Source organism: Ipomoea nil, unplaced genomic scaffold (genome assembly GCF_001879475.1).
Source record: "Ipomoea nil cultivar Tokyo-kokei standard unplaced genomic scaffold, Asagao_1.1 scaffold2144, whole genome shotgun sequence".
Lineage (NCBI taxonomy): Eukaryota > Viridiplantae > Streptophyta > Magnoliopsida > Solanales > Convolvulaceae > Ipomoea > Ipomoea nil.
Window position 1 is genome coordinate 4,278,190 of NW_017618572.1, and position 23,059 is coordinate 4,301,248.

The 23,059-nt window shown below is 37.5% G+C and overlaps 2 protein-coding genes across 2 annotated transcripts; one reads left to right on the plus strand and one right to left on the minus strand.

Annotated features, from left to right (window-relative positions):
• The first annotated feature begins 2,088 nt into the window (after window positions 1–2,088).
• Window positions 2,089–6,531, plus strand: LOC109148659. The gene is made up of 8 exons (XM_019296395.1): window positions 2,089–2,151; window positions 2,243–2,463; window positions 2,550–3,196; window positions 3,568–3,862; window positions 4,000–4,784; window positions 4,888–5,575; window positions 5,657–5,788; window positions 5,964–6,531. The coding sequence occupies exons 1-8, from the start codon at window positions 2,089–2,091 to the stop codon at window positions 6,529–6,531; spliced, it is 3,399 nt and encodes a 1,132-aa protein (XP_019151940.1).
• A 2,050-nt stretch (window positions 6,532–8,581) lies between these two features.
• LOC109148760 (TMV resistance protein N-like) lies at window positions 8,582–22,513 on the minus strand. Its single transcript, XM_019296483.1, has 5 exons — window positions 21,926–22,513; window positions 11,191–12,298; window positions 10,819–11,094; window positions 9,371–10,684; window positions 8,582–9,217 (listed from the first exon to the last, which is right to left on the minus strand). Exons 1-5 carry the CDS (start codon window positions 22,414–22,416, stop codon window positions 8,711–8,713), a joined length of 3,696 nt encoding a protein of 1,231 aa, XP_019152028.1. The 5' UTR covers window positions 22,417–22,513; the 3' UTR covers window positions 8,582–8,710.
• Between the last annotated feature and the right edge of the window lie 546 nt (window positions 22,514–23,059).

The following is a 23,059-nucleotide window of genomic DNA, read 5'->3' on the forward strand; positions in this document are numbered from 1 at the left end:
GGAAGGCACGCAGTTTCATTTGATCTTCCGTCACTCCTTGTGGTTTGAAGCTCGAACACACTACGTGGAACTCCTTTAGGTGCTTATGTGGATCTTCATTTTCAAGTCCACGAAAAGTCGGAAGTAATTGAATCAAACCTGACCTTAATTCAAAACCAACCTCTAATGCAGGATGTTGAATACAAAGCGGTTGTTGATTCACATTTGGTGCCGAAAGCTCCCGCAAGGTCCTTTGTTCTTCGGCCATTGCTTGCTCTACTTCGGGATTGCAACAAGAGGCAGTTGATTCAGTTGTGGTATTTGTTTGAAGGGATGTTGAAGAAAGAGCTTGATTTTTGCGCAATTTAGTTTCCTTCCTCAACCTTTTAGCAGTCTTCTCGATCTCAGGATCGTATTGCAATTGACCTGTACGAGAAGAACGCTGCATAAAAAAAAAATCTATTTGACACCAATCCCCGGCAACGGCGCCAAAAATTTGGTGGGTGTCGAATCCAACAAATAATAAATTACTTACTCTTATTAATTGCAATAGTGACGAGTAAGGTCGTACCCACAGAGATTGGTTCGATTAAATTTTATACCAAAAGACTTAACAAAGAATGAGACGAGAATTGAAAATTAAATAGCAACAATAAAAATGCAAACAATATCAAATATCAAATAATCAATAGCAACTAGTATCCAACTCAAGGCATAATATCAATTTAATTCTAAAAAGACAGATCATTGATTTCCAAGAAATAATTACTTTACTCTTTACCAAATTGGTTAGGGTTATTAACAAGCTCTAATAACCTATCCTTCCTTACTTTGTCGATAATCAAAACAAGCTCTTTGATTACTTCCCTAGTTAATAAACAATCCTAAACAGGCTCTTAGGATTTAATTTACTAACAGCATTAAAAGAATTAGAAAGATTACAAATTCTAGCCAACAAACTCAAAAGCATGGTTCATTTAAACTAGACTATATATCTTCATAACATAAGATTGAAAATCTAATTTATAATCAACTATGTTATTTGCTACTAGCTTTAGAACACTTAAACAATTACGGATTCAAAGTTCTAATTAGCAATTTAATACCTTGACAATTGAACAAATGGCCCTTTTGCAACAATTAATCAAGCAATAATTAAAACTCATATAACAGGAGATATATAAATAATAAAGTGCAGAGAATAAAATTAAGCTAAATAAATCTCACTGGTCTTGTAGAATCAAACTTCAATAATCCTTGAATTGGAAAATTAAAACTCAGCAATACATTGCAGCGAGTGTTTACAGTAAAATAAAATTATTATGAGAAAACTGATTTTCCTCTACTGAAAAATTCAGCCCTATTTATACTAGTTCAGGATCCCTAATCAACTCAAAATAACCCTAATTTCCCTAACATCCACAAAATAATTTAATTTCTTTAACCACACAAAATCTAGAAAATAAATAATACTTATTTTTCTAACCAGAGAAAATTAACAAAGTAGCTATTGTTGTTCCAACCTCTGCCTCAATTTGATTTCATCTGTTCATAGGAATTATTTGCGGACGAACGTGGCTGGAAATCACGAACGACGAACGCAGAAGAATTCACCGCAGCAGCCGAAGGAGTCGCAGACGAACGAAGCAATCGCCGATGTCGACGCTGCAGATCATGAACGGTCTGAACTGAAGCTGCTCTCTGGACCTCAATTATGAATTGCGTACATAATTCACAGGGAAAGAAAAAAAGCATATTAAGTTTAGGCATAGGATTTGGGCTTAAAAATAAAATAACAAATAACATTTGGGTTGGGTCAAACTAAATAAGAAACATAAAGAGCTCACTTTAATCTACCTAGCCCAACTCTTATTAATAATGATATCAATATGTATATTCCTAAAGGCCCAAAAATAACATTTAAACTTAATTATTTAAATAATTATTATATTATTACAAAATACAAAATAAAACACAAAATAATATAATGTAAAAACAAATAAAACTAATTTATTATAAAAACTAATCTAAATTAAATATATAAATAGTGCTTATCAATTGGTGATCCAGATTATGTTTGCTAGCAATGTAAGTCATTTTTTTGGTACAATGAACGGTCAAGCAATTCCAGGGGCTCTGAAAATCCAAAATACTCTGCATGTTGTGTCAATGGTAAGATAAAGTTGCCATTAATGACAAAGCCTCCTCAAAATTTGCACGACCTATTCTTTACATCAAGTGATAAAAACAAATGTTTTTAAAGAACATAAGGTCATATAACAACATGTTCTGCTTCACGTCCATGGGTGGGAAAATTGATAGAACTATTAACAATGGAACATCACCGCCTATATTCCGTATAAATGGTCAAAATTTTCATCGCATTGGAAGTTTAGTCCCTTCAGTTGGCATTCAACCTAAATTTGCCCAATTATACATTCACGATACAGAGAATGAGATAGAAAATCGCTTCAACTCTTTGAGGTATACTGTTTTGTGTTACTAAAATATTTTAGTTAGATCATGGCTGAATATGGAAAATCTAATATTATACATTCTTCATTATTTAGGGCGCAAAACAATGGTTCTACATTGCATGTTGAGGTAGTACATGACATTAAACAAGCGCTAGATGAACACAATGTGTTGGTTAAGTCATTCCGAATGACCAAGTCGTTTATTGAATCTAATCCTCAAACTCAAATAAGAATGAGATTAATAGGGAAGAGGACCAAAGATGCCAGAACTTATGCGCTTCCAACTACTTCCGAGGTTGCCACTCTCATTGTTGGAGATATAGACCCTTACATGGGCCAGCGTGATATTATTATCGAGTCTAGATCTGGAGTCCTGAAACGAATAAGTGAATTAAGCCCTGCTTATTTACCATTGCAATACCCAATATTATTTCCATATGGAGAGGATGGTTTTAGGGAAGATATACCTTTTGCTACACATGGTAGTAAACAAGACTTTTCAAGAAAGAGTGTTTCACAAAGAGAGTACTTCGCGTTCCGTATACACGAAAGATCAAATGAGATCTCAACTATAATGTATGCTAGAAGGTTATTCCAGCAATTCTTGGTTGATGCATATACTATGGTTGAATCTTCGAGGTTACTCTATATTCGGTTAAATCAAAAAGCTTTGAGGTGTGAGGCGTACAAAGGTCTCTCTGATGCGTTGACGCGAGGTGAAGTTCAACCCAGTTCTCAAGGTAAAAGAATAATATTACCTTCAATTTTCACGGGAGGAGCAAGGTACATGATACAAAACTACCAAGACGCCATGGCAATTTGCAGATTTATAGGTTATCCCAATCTTTTTATTACTTTTACATGTACCCTAAATGGCCTGAGATAGAACGCTTCTTGGAGAAAAGAAACTTGAAAGCTGAAGACCGTCCGGACATTGTTTGCGCCATGTTTTCAAAATGAAGCTAGACTGTTTAATAAAAGAAATAAAAAATGGGAAACTATTTGGTCGCGTAAAGGCATGTGTGTAACGTATTTCATACGAAGTGTCATTTTTCACCTAATAATTAGTATAGTAACCTTATAACTAACAATATCAATACATGATTGACAGTTATATACACAATTGAGTTCCAGAAACGTGGTCTTCCGCATGCTCACATATTACTGTTCCTGCAAGCGAACAGCGAGTTTGCAGAGCCGGCCTTTATGGACACGATCATTTTAGCCGAGATCCCCGACAAGGTGACAGACAATGAGTACTACAAACATGTCGGAGAATTCATGTTGCACGGCCAGTGTGGTGCTGCCAGGATTAAATCCCCGTGCATGGCAAATGGCAAGTGTTCAAAGCATTTTCCAAAAAGATACATTGATGCATCGCATTTTGACCAGGATGGCTACCCGTTGTATCGAAGAAGGGATGATAAGGGGACAATAAAAAAAATGGAATAGAGTTGGATAATAGATATGTTGTACCACATAATCGGTACTTGCTCTTGATATACAAATCCCATATTAATGTTGAGTGGTGTAACCAATCCAGGTCAATCAAGTACTTATTCAAGTATGTAAACAAGGGCAACGACCGGGTCACTGCTGAGTTTTATAAGGCTACGATCGATGGAGCTTGTAACGAGATTGTGGATGAGATAAACATGTACTATGATTGCAGATACGTATCTGCATGTGAGGCAACATGGAGGTTGTTTAGTTTTGAAGTACAGTACAGAACTCCCCCGGTTGAGCGATTAAGCTTTCACTTGCCGGACTGCCAATCAGTTGTTTTCCAAGACGATGATACGATTGATAATGTCCTCAATAGGGAAACCGTTGGGCAAAGTATGTTTAATGCATGGTTTGTAGCCAATCAGAATTTCAAAGAAGCGAGTTTACTGACGTACATCGAGATGCCTACCAAATTTGTGTGGAAAAAGGACATGCGTGAATGGCATCCAAGAAAGAAGGGTTCCTCAATTGGTAGATTATTCTATGTACCTCCAGCTTCAGGGGAAATATATTATTTGAGGTGTCTATTGAACATAGTCCATGGTCCAAAAAGTTACAAAGATATTAGGACAGTTAACGGTGTTGAGTACTTGACCTTTAGAGATGCGTGTTATGCTCATGGATTGCTAGACGATGATAAAGAGTACATTGATGCTATAAATGAAGCAAGCTACTGGTCAACTGCGCATTCATTGAGGAAGCTATTTGTTGTTTTACTAACATCATCATCAATTATTAGACCCGAAAATGTTTGGAATCAAGTGTGGGAACATTTGTCTGAAGATGCTCAACACTATCAAAGGAGAGTATTAAAACAACAAGGTAATGTTACTTCTTTACTATACAATAAAGTTTTCAACATTTTTACTAGATTATACTTATAACTATTTTGATGTTGTTAATGTAACAAATTTGGTCTTAACAGAGGAAGAGAAAAAGAACTTTGCATTATTTCAATTGGAAAACCTGTTGGGTCAACAAAACAAGTCTTTAAAAGACTACCCCCCGATGCCAACACCAAGTACTGATAATTCACGGTTGTTTCAAAATCGTTTGCTTTTTGAAGAGTTGTCTTACGATTCGGAACAGTTGAAGACAGATTCTGAAGTGCTTTGTGCCAAACTAACTGAAGAACAGGGTCTCATTTATGATACTGTTATCCAAGATATTGCAAACAATAAAGGTGGCTTATTTTTTGTTTATGGTTACGGTGGAACAGGAAAGACTTTCCTGTGGAGAGCGTTATCAGCTGCAGTCAGATGCAAAGGCCAAATCGTTTTAAATGTCGCCTCAAGTGGCATAGCTTCTTTGTTGTTACCAGGTGGCCGGACTGCACACTCGAGATTTGCAATACCTATTGCAATAAATGAGGACTTTACCTGTAACATTAAGCAAGGTAGCGACTTGGCTGAATTGCTGATCAAGACGAGCTTGATCATTTGGGATGAAGCTCCCATGATGCACAAACATTGCTTTGAAGCTTTAGACAGAACCATGCGGGATTTGTTGCGTTTTGTAGACCCTAATAGTGAAATGAAGACGTTTGGTGGTAAAACAGTTGTTTTGGGTGGAGATTTCCGCCAAATTCTTCCAGTAGTTCCCAAAGGTACACGGTAAGAAATTGTTTCTTCAGCAATCAATTCATCATACCTATGGGATAGTTGCAAAGTGTTAAGGTTGACTAAAAACCTCAGGCTCAGCTCGGTACCAAATGGTGGAAACCGACAGGCATTACAAGAGTTTGCTGACTGGATTGCCAATATCGGCGATGGAAAGCTTGGTGGGCCGAATAACGAGTTCGCAGATGTTGAAATACCAATGCACATGTTAGTATCATCCGGGGGGACGACATTAAAGCAATTGTGCACAGTACATTTCCTATGTTTGCAAGTGGAAACACTGACCCGAGCATCTGTTAGGTCGTGCAATATTAGCACCAACGCTCGAAGTTGTCAACGCTGTTAATGACTATATGACTGAGTTGCATAATGCCGAAAGTAGGTCATACTATAGTTCAGACGCAGTATGCAAAGCCAATGGCGATAACGGTATATTTGGAGATGTACACACACCGGAATTTCTAAACAGCATTCGGGTTTCAGGTCTACCAAATCATACACTGTCTTTGAAAATCGGATCACCAGTAATGTTAATGAGAAATATTGACCATTCTCTTGGTTTGTGCAATGGAACTCGGTTGATAATCACAAAGCTTGCAGATCATGTGATTGAAGGCGAGATTCTGACTGGTCCCAACAAAGGTACAAAAGTGTTAATCCCCCGAATGTCAATGGCACCCTCGGATCCAAGATTGCCGTTCAAGTTTCAAAGAAGGCAATTTCCATTGATGCTTTCATATGCGATGACCATAAACAAAAGTCAAGGCCAAACGTTGACTCATGTAGGTTTAATACTAAAGAAACCGGTTTTTGTACACGGTCAGTTGTACGTAGCTGCATCTCGGGTTAATAATCCAGACGGTCTCAAAATATTGATAGCAAAAGACTCAAGTTCAACTACAACCTCAACCACTAATGTTGTATATCATGAAGTTTTCAATAATTTGTAGTTTTCTAATGTATTCTTTTTATATTACCGTCACCTTGCTACTATTTCTAACATACCATTTTCATATGCTTTTTGTTGAGCTCCCAAATATACTTAATGATTATATTCCAAATTCTTACTGTATTGGTTCACCCAATTTTTAACATAACATAAACATAATTAATAATATGTAATTTACATCCCGTGCATCGCACGAGTCAAACACTAGTAGTAATAATAGTAATAATAGTAATAATAGTAATGATGATGATGATGATCAAGAAGCAGTGAAGTGAATAATCAAAACTCAGCTTATGTGAAGAAGACGAAGCAGAAGATGAAGAATAGGGGGAAGTAATTTTTTTTTTTAATTTATGCTTACGTGGCAATCCAAATAATTAAAACTCAGCTTATGTGGCGAGTCACGAGAGCAGTTACTGACACCTAAGGGAGGGGTAACCGGCTAACGGGGTCAGATGACTCAAAATCATGAGTTCATGTGTTCAATTGCACTTTTAAAAAGTTCATGGGCCTAATTGACCTTTTGCGAAATGTTCAGGGGCTTATTTGACCCATTTTTCTAAACTATAATGCTACGTATATCATAATTAATTGACTATCTATATGCATTACGTAATACATATTATGAATGGTTTCTTTGTTTCTTCTTTTAACTGTGAATGGCCGGTTTTAAATTTGAATTCGTATTTAAACACTAGACCAGCATGTTTAGATTTTGATACCCAGATCAATGAGTGAAACTTGAATGATGATATAGTTTTATAAACTTATATGTTTTGCTGTTGAAAGTACAGAGAAGAGAGCAAAGGCAGCTGTTGCTGTAGCAAGTATACCAGGTATATCATATATACAATGTTTATGTGCACGTACTATAAAATGCTGTCGGATAAAGTTGTTGAAGGTAATAAGTTGAAATTAACATATCATTTACAGTGAAATTATATTATATTTTGTTTAATCTAAATTCTAATTGTGATCAATTAAGGAATTAATCCTAGCCTTCATTGGTAATTTCTCTCTAAAAATCTTAAAATTTAATAGTCGAGGGACTAGAATTTGACTAGTCTTTTTAGTCAACCAAGTGTACCTTTTGGCTTATGTTTTGTACATCAATCCTTTTTGCCTTTCCAAATTCCAACCTTAGTAAGGGTAAAGTTGACCATTATTTAAAGTTGACCCTTTTAGCATATTTGCGACTAGTCTAACTAAAAACGATCGCGGATACCCTTATTTAAAAAAATAAAAAAATAAAAAAATAAACCTGCTACCGTTCTTCTCAAAGAACAGTAGCGAATGCTCAACTTTCCGCGACTATTTTACAACAGTTAGAGAAAGTCCAAGGCTTTCTCTGATCCTAGTATCAACGACTATTGTACAACAGTTGCGAAAAATCATCCTCCCAAATGCTCTGTCAGGTCGGACTGTGGGGGGCTCTTAGGGTTGGGGTTCAACCTTTTTGGAAGAATGAAAATGTATTATCATCATAATATAATACCTCTAGTGATGTCTACCTATTTATTTAGAACAACAATAGTAAAATTTTCAAAAGAGTTAATTTTCAAATTGATCATTCGACTTTTGAAATTCAAATTTTTCCCAAAAATTTAACATCAATAATTTTGCGATTTCCTAATGAATGGCCAAATTGAGTATAAAATGAATATTTAAGGGACTCAAATAGATAATTTTTAAATTCAATGATAGAATTGAACAAACAAATTGAAATTTGACCATTCGAAATTTTAAATTTAAAAATTAATTTTATTAAAAAAAAATATTACAATGGACATAGATGGGATACACAAAAGTTTCACACTGAAAGCTGCGGGCAAATAAAAGCGGTAGTGCAAAGCAAATAACAAAAGAACTTCCAAAGAAATTAAACATGTTTCTTTAGTAGAAGTGAAAATCATCATGTGTCATTTCTTCTTGTTGACACCGTATAGTGGATCTCGTGGTGATTGTAAGAAATATTAAACAAGAAAAATGCTATTTTTCCTACTAATTTTTCATACTTGATGTGATTTATTTTTGTCAGGTCCATAAATTAGTTGACAACGTAGCACTCATTTGTAATTAAATATTAAAGAATTGTCTTAAATAGTGTTACATGAGTAGGGAATTGAACATTAGAAAGAAAGTTCTAAAAAAAGTGTGCAACATCACTCGTTATTACATAATCATACTTGGTGGAGACAATGCATGTTATTTTGTATCATCAGTGGTTCATCACTGGTTCTAACATCATCCTCGTACACAAGACGCATTCCAATACCAGCGTATACCGAATTGAAACGACCAGAAACTTCAATTTGACACCATTCACTGCAATCACCAAAGGGGGGCCAATAGGACAGGCAAGTGAGCTCGGATTTCATATTCTGTTTAATCCCCTGATAGCCCAAAGTTATTATATTAGTTGTCTGATGACCTTCACGAGTTGTGGAAGAGATTTGGAGACCAAGTCCATAGGCTTTAGTTATACTCCTATGTTTCAATGAAGTTGGAGTAGTTATCAAGTTAGAAACCACACAAAATGTAAATCCCATGAATTTGTTATTGTACCAATTTTGAGGCAGGCTAACTGATAGTGAATTTCCCCAATTCTTATGCGTAAACCACTCAGGAAACACCATGCCTGGAAAGCAGACACAAATGAAGTGGACGTTTGAGTCATTTGATAGTCCCTGTGCCACCCACAGTACGTGATGTTAATAATTTAATTTGTATGTGTGAAACATGCATGCATGCATGCATATACAACTAATTAATAAGCTAGTTAGCTTTAATTTATGTGGGCATGCATGATAAGGATGCATGGATTATAATGAGTTACGTACCTTTAGCAGGTGTTGCCATATTGCATCCACTATGTGACCGTAACGTGGATCCTCAAGTAGTCGATCACATTTAGTGAATGAAACTTCATTCAACTTTGGGTATTTAGTCAATGAATCTATGTTGTGGCCGTCTAAGTTGGGGCATTCATCTGCATAAACCTCTTGTATACTAGATGGAAGTTCTGGCAAACTTTGAAGCCTCCCACATCCCACTACATGAAGTACCTCAAGTCGAGTGAGGCCAACAATGGATTCAGCTGGGATACAACTAAACTTGTTGTTGCTAAGATTCAATACTTGCAAACAGTGCAGCTCTCCCAGATCACCAAGAATAATGCCTCCATCTAGCATACTACAATCACTAAGATCCAGCTGTTTCAGTGAAGATAAGCCAGATAGAGAAGGGAACGGTGAAGCCTTGATATCTTGAAAAGCTCCTGCTGGCAGCAACCTAGAGAGGAATGAACAACTCTTATGTAATGGAGAAGCCAGAGGTTTGCATCCATGAAATGATAAAATCTTGAGTTTCTTGAGAAGTGAAATGGAGTATGGTAGCTCTTGGATTGCTGTCTTATCACCGTACAACTCTTCTAAGCATTCAATTTCTCCCAATTCATCTGGTAATTTCTCAATCTTGGAACAACCAGAGAGAATAACAGATTTTAGACCTTTCAATCTACAAATGCTACTTGGAAGGCTTGCAAGATGCTTGCAATTGCTTACATCTATTAACCTTAGGTTTGTGAGGCGCTCGATTGATGATGGTAGCTCTTGGATCGCTGTCTTGTCACAGTACAACTCTTCTAAACATTCCATTTCTCCCAATTCATCTGTTAATTTCTCAAACTTGGAACAACCAGAGAGAATCACAGCTTTCAGACCTTTCAATTTACAAATGCTACTTGGAAGGCTTGCAAGATGCTTGCAATTTCTTACATTTATTAACCTCAGGTTTGTGAGGTACTCGATTGATGATGGCACTTCTCTTATAGCGGTAGCCCCAGCATGTACTTCTAACAAGCAAGCCATGGGAGCTGCAATTTTTGGAAAATTTTCAAGTTTCAAACAGCCTGAAAGGGTCATTCTCTCAAGCTTTTCTAAATGAATGCTTTTGGGAAGCCTCTTCAGATTTATACAATGCATAAGGTTAAGTGAAACAAGGTTCTTGAGAAATCCAACAGAAGCATGGATTTCTACCAAACTTGTACACTGTTCTAGAATCAATGTTTCAAGATTTGGGATTCCTGTGAAATCTGGAGTCCTAATTAATTTCTGAGAGTGGCTCAGATTCATGAATTTCAAATTGTCCAGGACCTGTATGTACAAGCTAAGTGAGATATACATATAAAATTAAAGAAAATTAATAATACGAATAAAATTAAAGCAAAAAAGAGATCAAATCAGAGACAAATACCAAATAAATAGTACAATTAGATAGACAAACTAACCTTGAATCCTTTCCAAAGTTGTATGATACGGCTATATTGCATTTTAAGAGAAACAAGTTTTTGCCCCTGGAAAGTAGCAGGCAAACTTTTTGAAGGATATCCGTGCCAATCTAGCCACCTTAACTCGGCAGGGAGAAAATTAGGGGCATGAGAAGCATTTGCATTGTGAAATTTGAGAAGTCTTAGCTTAGTCATGTGTGTGAAGGCTTCACTACTAACTTTCACATCTGTTGCATCCTGCAAGTTGAATGCTATACCTTGGATGTTTTCTGTACCCTGACAATATAATATTTCACAAGAAAACAATTAAAATAAGGGATTCGATTGATGCATGGCAACATAATCTATCTATGTGATCTGCTGTTTACATACCTCACTTCCTGCAAGTAGTCGAGAAATATCCTGAGGTAGCCACAACCTGCTATAGCTTTTTGGATCATCTGAAGCTTCTTGGCGAACAATAGACCACCCCATTTCTTGTAATAATTGATGCATCAAAACACGACCTTTTGAAATAGTTATTAGAGATTTCTCTCTAAGAACCTTTATGCCAATGATAGAGTGGAAGTCGAAACTATTAAGTATTCTTGTTATGGATGTTTTCTTCTTCCCATTAAAGAAGCATGCAATGTCTAAGAAAACCCTTTGTGTATTTTTGTTGAGACTAATGAAACTCAATTTAAGTTTCTCTAAAATCTCATCTTCTGGGATTTCCTTAAGTCGGGCAACTTCACTTCTCCATTCATCAATATCTCTGCCATATAGCAGGGAGCCAAAAACTTTAAGAGCCAACGGAAGGCATCCGGCAGAGTGTACAACTTGAGCTTCGAGCTCCTCAAATTCCTTGGTCGGCGGCAGCAACAGCTGTTTATTAAATGCATGCTGCCTAAAGAGTTGAAAGCTTTCGGCTTCCTCTAGCACACTCATTTTAAAGTATTTCATAATCTTCACTTTATGGCTAATAAGCAAGTGCTTATCCTTGGTTGTTATGAAGATTCTACTTCCAGCACCGAACCAATCGCTGTTTCCAGCCAATGATTCTAATTGATCCCTGTGATCAACATCGTCAAGAACAATAAGCACTCTTTTGCATTGCAGCCTCTGCCGTATCATCATTTTTCCTTCAAACACATTGTCTATTTTCATATCTTTTACTGAAAGAATATTAGATAGAAGTTTCTGTTGCAAGTGCACCACACCATGCTTGCCCGACTCGCTTCTAACTTCATGAATAAAACTACAACCTTCGAATTCTTTTGAGATGTTGTCATACACAGCTCTTGCAATAGTTGTCTTTCCAATCCCGCTCATCCCAAGTATTCCAACAAAACGAACTTCATTAGACCCCAAGCCTATCAATCGATACAGTTTCTGCATACGAGGCTCCATCCCAACCAGTTTTGGATCATCAATTGACCTCGTTGAACCTAATTTAGTAACGATATCTTCAACAATTTTCTGGATGAACTTTGCTTCATGCCTATATACATCACAATAAAACACAGTAAGTACAAGTCATAAATTAATTAAAGACCGTACACAAATTAATGCACGTTTTTTAGTTGGATGACTTGATAATAAGACCCAACCATGGTTGAAAACATGACTGATAAGACCCAAGTCACCCAACTCAAATTGATTTTTGATTTAGGATCTTTGAAAACCTTGAAAATATTTTTTGGAAAATGATTTTCAGAAAACGACTCAGTTTTCATAAAATATTTTAATTTTTTAGTGTTTGGCTGAAGGTTAGAAAATTATATTTTTTTTTTTGGCTAAAGTGTCATCCCGCACCCTGAACTATAATGGATTCTTCATGCCGCACACTGTACTTTCATAAATGATATTTAAATCTACAAACCACTAAATTTATTTTGTCTAGCAATTTTTGCAGGTTTTCTAGTTATGAAGATGAGGTGGCACCGGTAATATACTTACGTGGACTTTCTTTTTAAGTCAATCCTCCCAAATGATAAATATAATAATTAAGTACGAGCCAAAACACTCATCGTTTGAATTTGGCTCACTCCCTCTTCTCTTCAATAGAAAACTTCTTGAAAAAACTGCTATGGTGAGAGGAAAGTTCAAGGGGGCCGCCAGTTCTCCACTCCTGAGGAGATGAAGGCTGGTACCTCAGCGGTTGGTCGTCACACATTGAGAAAGGAAGAAGCCGAAGTTGACGAAGATTGATATCTGAGAATGAGTTGGAGAGGAATCTAAAGGGTATGATAAAGAACAGAGGAAAAAGGGTTTACAGGGCATCAGCGAGATTAAGAATCCTAACTTAGTCCAAGGGGGACAGCCATGCAGCGCTGGAGTCGGAACTTCTCGCTGCTCACTTTACGTATGCCTGGTTTCTTCCACCGACCGCCACCACGCCCAACAGCCCCAGCCGACATGCTCTCTCTCTCTTTCTCAATCTCATTCCACGGATGGTCACAGCCGCCACTAGCAGCTGTACTAGACACCGACGAGGTAGTGATTGGATCTTCCGGCGTGAGCTTTGGCGGTGGCGGTGGATACCATTGTTTCTGCAAACACTGATCCTAAACCTGGGAGGTGTCGTCAAAAAAAAATGGTGGTGCTCGAGAACACATCAACAAAGGTCGCCATTGTTCAAGAAAGCATGCGGAATGCCAGTCTGGCCCTGCTGTTTCTGGCCTACCACTTCAAAGAAAAATCGGACTTCAATTCGTCAAGCAAAACCAGAGACAGGGAGTCGAATATCGATCTTTGGTGGCCGTGGTGCTTGCTGATATGAACCCGTATCAAGCCGGCACTGCTTTGAGTGGATGCAGACTCCAAAGATGGAATTAGGGGAGGGGAAAATCAGAGAGAGAGGGGGAGAGAGAGGGAGAGAGATTTCAGAGAAGGAAGATGATAGCAGAGAAGAAAAAGATAATAATAATACGCATGTCTTTCCGATCCCCCTAGCATGCAGGGTGATTATATACTAAGTTATTCCTATTATGCTTAGGACTATGATTCCTAATTAATATGATATAATAACGTATTAGGACTAAACTAATGTATCCTATTACGAATAAATTTAGTCTAACAAATGTAATCAGACATCCATGTCGGTTTCCTTCATTCTATCTTTGGCCTAGTAGCTTGGGTTGTTTCTTTTCTTTCTCCCAATTCTTGATTTTCACCTTCTTCCACTGTGGATATACTCGTATCACTCCCCTTCCCTTCGACGACCACCTTGTCCTCAAGGTGGAGATTCGGGTACCATCGTTCCATTTCATCGGCAACTTCCCAAGTGGCGTTTTCTAGACTACTATCTGGCCATTGCACCAAGACTTGGCGTTGTATTTTTCCATTTTTTAGAACATTCCGTTCCCCACAGAGTGCTAGTGGGGTTGAAATTGGTGATTGGCCCACAATATTTTCCGGTAATTGGACCTCTATATTTTCTTTAGTTCCTATGTGTTTCTTGAGTTGTGAGACATGGAATACTGAATGAATTCTTCCTTGTGGTGGTAGCTCGAGGCGGTATGCAACTTCCCCTATTTTTTCCAAGATATTGAATGGACCATAATAGCGTCGTGCTAGTTTGTTAGAGCTTCTACGTGCTACTGATATCTGTCTATATGGTTGTAGACGAAGCCAGACCTTATCTCCTACTGAAAATTTCACTTTGCTTCTTTTGGCATTGGCTTTTTGGGCCATGTGATGCTGAGCTTCCCGAAGATTGTGTTTCAGTTGCCTTATCAATCTATCACGATCCAACAATAATTCATCTAGTGCTTGCACTGTTGTTGTGTCTTTTGTATACGGTGCTAAGGTGGGTGGTGGTCTTCCATATAGTGCTTGAAATGGAGTCATTTTAATGCTGCTGTGGTAGCTTGTATTGGGCGCAAAATTCTGCCCATCCCATGTGGGACGTCCAATTGGTTGGTTTGACATGAGTAAAAGCCCTTAAGTATTGCTCTAAGCCTCGATTCATTACTTCTGTTTGCCCGTCGGTCTGTGGATGGTATGATGTGCTTCTCTTTAGTATTGTGCCACTTAGTGTGAATAATTCATCCCAAAATTTGCTTAGGAAAATTGGGTCTCAATCTGAGATGATTGTTGCAAGGAAACCGTGATGTTTTACCACTATTTCTATAAATACATTAGCTGCTTTCTGTGCACTGAATTGGTGTGGTAATGTTCCAAAGTGCACATATTTAGTAAGCCTATCCACAACTACCATGATGGTTCCTTGTCCTCGTGATGCCAGTAATCCTGTTATGAAGTCCATAGTTACATCTTCCCAAACTCTCGTAGGAATTGGGAGTGGTTGGAGTAGTCCTGCAGGGGGTTGTGTTGAATATTTGGTTTGTTGGCATACTTAGCAGGCTGCAATGAACTTTTTCACATCTTCCCGCATGTTTGTCCAATGAAAATTAGTTGCAAGCCGTACTAGTGTGCGGGTTACCCCTGTGTGACCTGCCATTGGGGTTGAATGGAACTCTTGTAGTATGTGAGATTTCATCTTAGAGTTTGCTCCGATATAGTATCGACCTTTATAGAAAGCTAAGCCCTCTTTGATTTCATAATGATTAGGTTGTCTCCCTTCTGTATTTTTTTTTTTTTTGGTGAAGTTGTAGTATGTCAGGTTCTGAATTATTTTCCTTTCGTATGGTCTCTAGAAATTCTTGGATTGGTTTACTTACTGTGAGGAATACTTCCCCATAAGATGTGTTCGGAGTTGCCTCGTCTTCTCTCCTTGAAAGAGCATCTGCTACTTTATTATTACTGCCAGGTTTGTACTCTATTTTGAAATTATACCCATTAATTTTCTAACATAGTGCTGTTGAGTTGGGGTTTGCACTACTTGTTGTAACAACTCCTTTAAGCTCTTATGGTCTGTGCGGATGGTGAAAAATCTCCCAAGTAGGTACTGTCTCCATTTTTGTACCGCTTCTACAATGGCAAAAAGCTCCCTGTTATATGTTGATGAGTTTCTTAAGCATGATCCCAACTTTTTGCTAAAAGAAGCAATTGGTTTGTCATCCTACAGAAGAATTGCTCCAATGCCTTCATTAGATGCATCTGTTTCTACAATGAAAGGCTTGCTAAAGTTAGGGAGTCTTAAAACCGGAGTCTTTGTCATTATAGTTTTAAGGGCTGTAAATGCTTCCTCTGCCTTTTGTCCCCATTGGAATGCATCCTTTTTATGTAAGTCAGTTAGTGAGGCTGCAATGTTTGCATAACCTTTTATGAAATAGCGGTAATATCCTGTTAGTCTCAGGAATCCCCTTAATTGTCGAATGGTTTTTTGTGTTGGCCAGCTTATCATTACGTCAATTTTGTTAGGATCTGCATGCACACCTTCATGATCTATTATGTGACCAAGATATTCGATAGAAGTTTGACAAAATCTGCACTTGCTCAACTTTAAGTAGAATGCATATTGTTTTAGTGTGCCAAACACTTCTTGTAGGTGGTAAATATTATCCTCCAGTGTTTGGCTATAAACCAAGATGTCATCAAAGAATACGATTACAAATTTTCTCAAGAATTGGTGGAGCATGCGGTTCATAATTGCTTTGAAGGTAGACGGGGCATTCATTAACCCGAAAGGCATGACAAGAAACTCATAATGTCCTTCGTGAGTTCGAAAGGCGATTTTATATATGTCCCGGTCATGCATCCTTATTTGATGATTATATATGTCCTGGTCATGCATCCTTATTTAATGATAGCCTGCTCTAAGATCTAATTTTGTAAACACCATTGCTTGACCTAATTCATCAAAGAGCTCATCTGCAGTAAGAATAGGAAATTGGTCACGTACTGTTGCAGCGTTCAAGGCTCTATAATCTACACAGAACCTGTAGGTCCCATCTTTCTTTTTTACGAGTAGGACTGGTGATGAGAAAGGGCTTTGACTAGGTCGGATAACTCCTTGATCTAGCATTTGTGTAACAAGCTTCTCAATTTCTTCTTTTTGGAAGTGTGGGTAGCGATATGGGCGAACATTGATTGGCTTGGTTCCCGAATTTAAATGAATCCTGTGATTGAAAATTCTATGTGGGGGTAGCGTAGCACGTGCTTGGAATAGTTTCTCATGCTGCTGAAGTACTGTTATAATTTCTGGTGGTATATCTGTAGGGAATTGTACCGCTTCTATAGATTTTTCAGTATTATTTTCTTCTGGCGAGGATTCAGGACCACGTATTAAGAGTAACTCATAAAGTTCCAGTATTTCCCTTGTTACTCCTGGAGCTTCTAATTGATTCAGAGTTATTTCTTGTGGTGTCAATGAATGATTTCCTTGCAATTTAATCTGGTGGCCTTTCCATTCAAACTCCATGGACACATTAGCATAGTCATGCTCAACTTTTCCAAGTCCCTGTAACCATTGAATTCCCAATACCATGTTTGGGCCTTGAATTGGAAGTACAAAGAAGTCTACCAAGAATTCATTGCCTTGTAGTGTCAATGATACTTGTTTGCAACTGTGGGTACAAGCTAGAGAAACTCCGTTACCAACATATACCCGAAATGGTGTGACCTTCCAAGTATGTAACTGTAATTGCTCAGCAATTTTGGGTTGCACAAAGTTATGGGTGCTACCACTATCTATTAAAATCTGTAACTTTCGGCCATTAACTTCTCCCAAAATTTTAAGCGATCTGGGACTACCCGGGCCTGCCAATGAGTTTAGACTGGAAATATCTCCTGTGATTATGTCATCTTGCCCATGCACTATGGTTTCTTCTTCTAAGATTGGATCTTCTATATCATCCTCTTCTGTCCCCATTAACATTAGGAATCTAGTTCGACACCTATGATTGGTTGACCAACGTTGGTCACAGTTGTAGCAGATACAGTTTTCTCATTTTTCCCGCATTTCTGCAGGTGTTAATCGTTTAATGGGGAGATTTTGTGTTGATTGAGTTGAGGGTGGTAAAGCTAAGGCTGTTGTCTCCCTTTTGTCTTGGTTTGATGATTGTGTTATAATCGGGGCTGACCGTGTAGTGTTTGCATATGGCATTTGGCGTGGTTGCCACCTTAAGGGTACTCGTGCATTGATATAATCACATTTGTGAATGTTTTTATTGTTTTTTGGAATCAACTCAAGAGCTTTAAGTTCTTTAATTTTGCTTATTTAATACATGTTTTCCTTGCTTTCTCATTAGGATATGGTTTTACACTTGTTTTGAATGTTTTACGGTGTTTGGTAGTGTTTTTAAACCATTACAGATTTACAGGTTAAGTGCAAAAGCAAGGGGAGATTTCCAAGCACGAATGGGTCAAAAAGAGGAGGAAGTTGAGGTATCACAGCCTCGACGCGTCGAGATCATCCCGTAGCCCAAAGTTGAGCCGGAACGAAAGCTCGATGCGTCGAGAATGTCACGAAAGTCAAGACCGCGCCCAGAACAGAGGCTCGACGCGTCGAGAGTGCGAAGTGCTGAAATATTTGGAAGTCTGAAACTTTCCTAAAATAATTCCATTAGGTTCCCACTATAAAAGGATCACCTTCTATCAACCCTAGAGTTTTTTTTTTTTTTTCCAGATTTTGGTTTTTGAATGTAGAAAAGAGCAAAAACCAAGAGGATCAACTTCAAGATTGACAATTGGCTTTGGAGTAGAGAATTGACTAGGAAAATTCGGGAGAATTCTTTCCCTCTTTCTCTAATTCCTATTATTGTTTGTTTATTCTTCAAGATTGTATTGATTGCTATTATGGCCATGAGTGGCTAAAAACCCTTAGGAATTTTTGGGTGAATTTGTTTATGAACCTATGTGCCTATTTCTTTAATTCTTTAATATATTTACGTTTGGTTTTTTGATTTGTATTGCAATCTTGTTTTAATCTGTTGTTGCTAGTAATTAAAGGCCTAAATTACTTGCTACATAGTCATGTTCATGACTTAACGAGAGTTAGGCATAAATTAGGGCACACACGATTGCACTTGACTGTTGCACCTTGAGAAAGGGAAAATTGGTTGGGGAATTTATTCTAGATTGTTGCACATCGAGAGATGGTAGTAATTGAGAATTAATGAATGCTGTTCTTTGTTCTTATTGAGTGTTTAAGCCACGAGAGTGGAAATTCACTAGGGGTAGAGATTACGAGAGTAATTCAATTTCACTTTGCATTCTCACATCAGTATTAATTCCAAACTAAATATTACAACTTTGATTGGCACTAGGTGATTAAACATTGTGATCCCAAAAATCCTGCTTTGCTCTATTGCTTACAACACCTTGTTAATTAGTTTATTCTGTCTTTTATTTTCTACAATTATCAAATCTTCAAATTTCGTTTAGATTAGTTCCATGTGAGTGACCAAGTAGCTAGTGCTTAGTACCCCACTTCCCTGTGGATTAATTACCTGAATACTCCGGATATTATTTGTTTGCCTAAATTACCGCAATCATGCATGTTGGAGCTCAGGCTGAATTTCTTCCAATTTTGCTTCATATTCTCGAGCAAGATCAAAAGCTTCCATCAATGTTGTTGGTCGTGCCATCTGCACTTCTCGTCGAATAAGTGGTTTAAGCCCTGCGATCAACATGGAAATAAGGATATGTTCTGCAATCCCTGTAACTTTATTCATTAATTGTTCAAATTCTGCTTGATAGGCAATGACTGTGGTTTGTTGTGTCAATTTTGACAATTTTCCTTGGGAATCCTCAAAATGAGACTCGCCGAACCGCTTTGTGACATTCTGTAGAAATTCCTTCCATGTAGTTAACATTCCATTCCTTTTCATCCATTGATACCACCCAGAAGCATTCCCTTCCATTCTGAATCCTGCTATTCGCAATCGTTGTGTGCCGGGTGTATCATACAAATCAAAATATTCTTGAATTCTAAATATCCAACCATGAGGATCTGAGCCATCAAAGCGAGGTAACTCAAGTTTCATATGAAATCGTTGAGTTCCTTGGCCACTCTCCGGTTGCAAAGATGGTTGTAGATGATTATCATGTGGAGGTCCTAAAATTCCATGTGCTTGAGGTTGCACTGCTACATTTTTATTTGTTGTTACCATCATTTCCAACCGTGACACGGAGGTAATGAGTTGTTCAATGAGTTGGTGATTTGTAACAGTTTGTCTATCAAAATTTTCTTGCAATTCGGCAATTGCCTGCTCCCAAGGACGAGTTGTTGATGTAGATTGGTTGTCTGACATAATGAAGTCGGATTACAGTTTTGAGTGTGTAAAAGAACAAGAAAGATGAGTTCGATGTAATGAGAGCACCAATTGATACAAACCCGTATCAAGCTGGCACCGCTTTGAGTGGATGCAGACTCCAAAGATGGAATTAGGGGAGGGGAAAATCAGAGAGAGAGAGAGGGAGAGAGATTGATACGAACCCGTATCAAGCTGGCACCACTTTGAGTGGATGCAGACTCCAAAAATGGAATTAGGGGAGGGAAAAATCAGAGAGAGAGAGGGAGAGAGATTTCAGAGAAGGAAGATGATAACAGAGAAGAAAAAGATAATAATAATTCGCATGTCTTTCCCCCTAGCATGCAGGGTGATTATATACTAAGTTACTCCTATTATGCTTAGAACTATGATTCCTAATTAATATGATATAATAACGTATTAGGACTAAACTAATGTATCCCCATCCATGTCGGTTTCCTTCGTTCTCTCCTTAGCCTAGTAGCTTGAGTTGTTTCTTTTCTTTCTCCCAATTATTGATTTTCACCTTCTTCCACTGTGGATATACTCGTATCACTTGCCCAGCAGTTGACGTGAATCTCGGCGACGATGGCAGGCAAGGAGTTGGATTGATGTGAATGGAGGTGTTGACTTTGGTCCTCACAAAAGTGGGTGGTTCCTCTGACATGGTTTCTCAATCAAATGCTCAACTCAAAATCCAATTGGATTGCATGCAATACAAAAATAAAAGCGGGAGTGAAGAAAAGTTAAGCTCCTTTGCTATTGGTTGGCATGGGCGGTGGAGTATGCTTAACATATAGACCCAATAAGAACAATGAGACTGAAATGCTACGTGAAGATGACCTGGTGGTGTGCTCAGAGATCGCCAAGATGGCCGCCGAGATTCAGCTCCCTGTTCGCCGAGCTGGTCGACGAGATCGTGCCGGTGGCGATGGACACACCGCCGCCACCATGTTCTACGGGATTACCGGTAATAATATGCATTGGGTTTGGCTAAGCATATATAATTAAAGAATTAATGAAGCTGACATATCAAATGGAAGGCGAAAAAAAGAAAAAGAAAATTCCATGTCAGCGTATTAATACCAGCAACCTGTAAGAAACTTGTAAAAATTGCTAGACGAAAAAAATTTAGTGGTTTGTGGATCTAAATATCACTTATGAAAATTCAGGGTGCGGCATGAAGAATCCATTATAGTTTATGATGCGGGATGACACTTAGTCTTTTTTTTTTATTTGACTAAAAGTTAAAAAATTATATTTTTCTGTTTGATTCACTTTTCAAAAAATAAACATATTATTTGTTATAAATTTATAATAATAATAATAATAATAATAATAATAATAATAAGTAGAAGAAGAAGAAGTTGCCGAGGTAGTGTTGGTGTTGGTGATGGTATGGTGGTATTAGTTGTGGGTGCTGGTGGTGTAGTAGTGGGGGTTTGGATGCAACTTTTAATTATTTGCCTATATAATTTAATCCTTTCCTTTATTACAGCAAAAACTTTCAGATCAATGATTTTGATTCATTTTAATACTACTTTGGGTGCAAACTTTGCCAATCTATATAATTGCAGATCCAAAGGATTAGACTTAGATTAAAGCTAAGGAAAACAGCAGTGATCTGATCTGAGTATGAACACAGAGTTTAGGTTATTTACCAATTTTCAGTGTTAGTTGTCCAGATCCGATCCTAACATAACAAATTGGATACATTCTCCAATTTTGAGTGTTACTTTAAAATTGATAATTTACTACTAAAATGTAAAATATTACAGGAAATCCCAACAGAAAATTAAAAATCGATCAAACTTGAATCAATTTGCTTATACGGAGCATAAATAATCATTTGATCGAAAAGAAAACAACTGATTTTCTTTTTATGAAATAATATATAATAAAAAAAGAAATTGAATTTTAAAAATAAATTTCATTTGTGTGTGGGGGGTTTAGAGTGGAAGATTTACCCATTTTCAGTGTTGTTCAGATCCCAACCTGACAAATTGGATACATTCTCCAGCACTTTCCTCCATTTCTTCACCTTTTCTCCTTCTTTCTCAAACCTCTTTTCATGTCCTTCAAAGGCTTCTCCATACTTTTCCTTCTGTTTCCTCACAGTCGACGGATCCACGCCATAGAAAATGGGAACAACCATTTGACCTTTCAGCTCCATACACTCCATGATTTTCACTAGTTCCTCCAAACACCATGTGGAATCAGCATAGTGCTCGGAGAAGACGACCACCGCCATGGACGATTCTTCGATTGCCTTCTCAAGTGCGGGCGAGATGGACTTTCCCCTTTCCAGCTTCTCGTCGTCTTTGAAAGTGTAAATCCCTCTGTGCTGCATCGCACTGTAGAGATGGTCAACGAAGTTCTTGCGGACGTCTTCTCCTCTGAAACTCAAGAAAACATCATAGGAGGAACCACATGAAGACACAGAGGAAGGTTGTTCCATTGCAATGGTGTAGAGAGATAGGTGATGATGAAGAATGGAAAACTCTTTGGTTTAAAGGTTTAATTACCAGAGAGGAGACATTTCCACGAATGTGAACCTTTTCCATCATTTTCAAAGCGAGGAGATAATAAATGGTGGACCAGGAACCGGAACCTCAATGGTTTTGGTTGTTCCAGTTTGAATAGCTGGTTCAATTCTAACCAGATTTTTTTTTTTTTGGTGGATAAAATTCAATGTTCTATTTTAAAATCGTGCAAAATCAACAATTAATTTTTCATCTTAGAATTTTTTTAAAAAAATGGTTATATCAAATATTTAAACTTTAATGTTAAACTAACAAATAAAAAGGGAAAATTTTATTTTTGGTCTTCTAGCTATACTCCGATATAGACTTAGTCGATAAGTTATATGCGTAATTATTTTTAACCTCTAAGTTATGCATGGAGTGGCGATTTTAGTCCTTGAAATGCCAAATCTGCCACTTTATTATGTGACAAATTGGTGGTAGGAATAGTCTCCGAGGGAATAAAATTGTCGCTTTGTGCATAACTTAGGGGTTAAAATGGCCACGCATATAACTCAATGACTATGTTTGTACTACAAGTATAAGTGTATAACTTAAGGACAAACAATGTAATTTTAA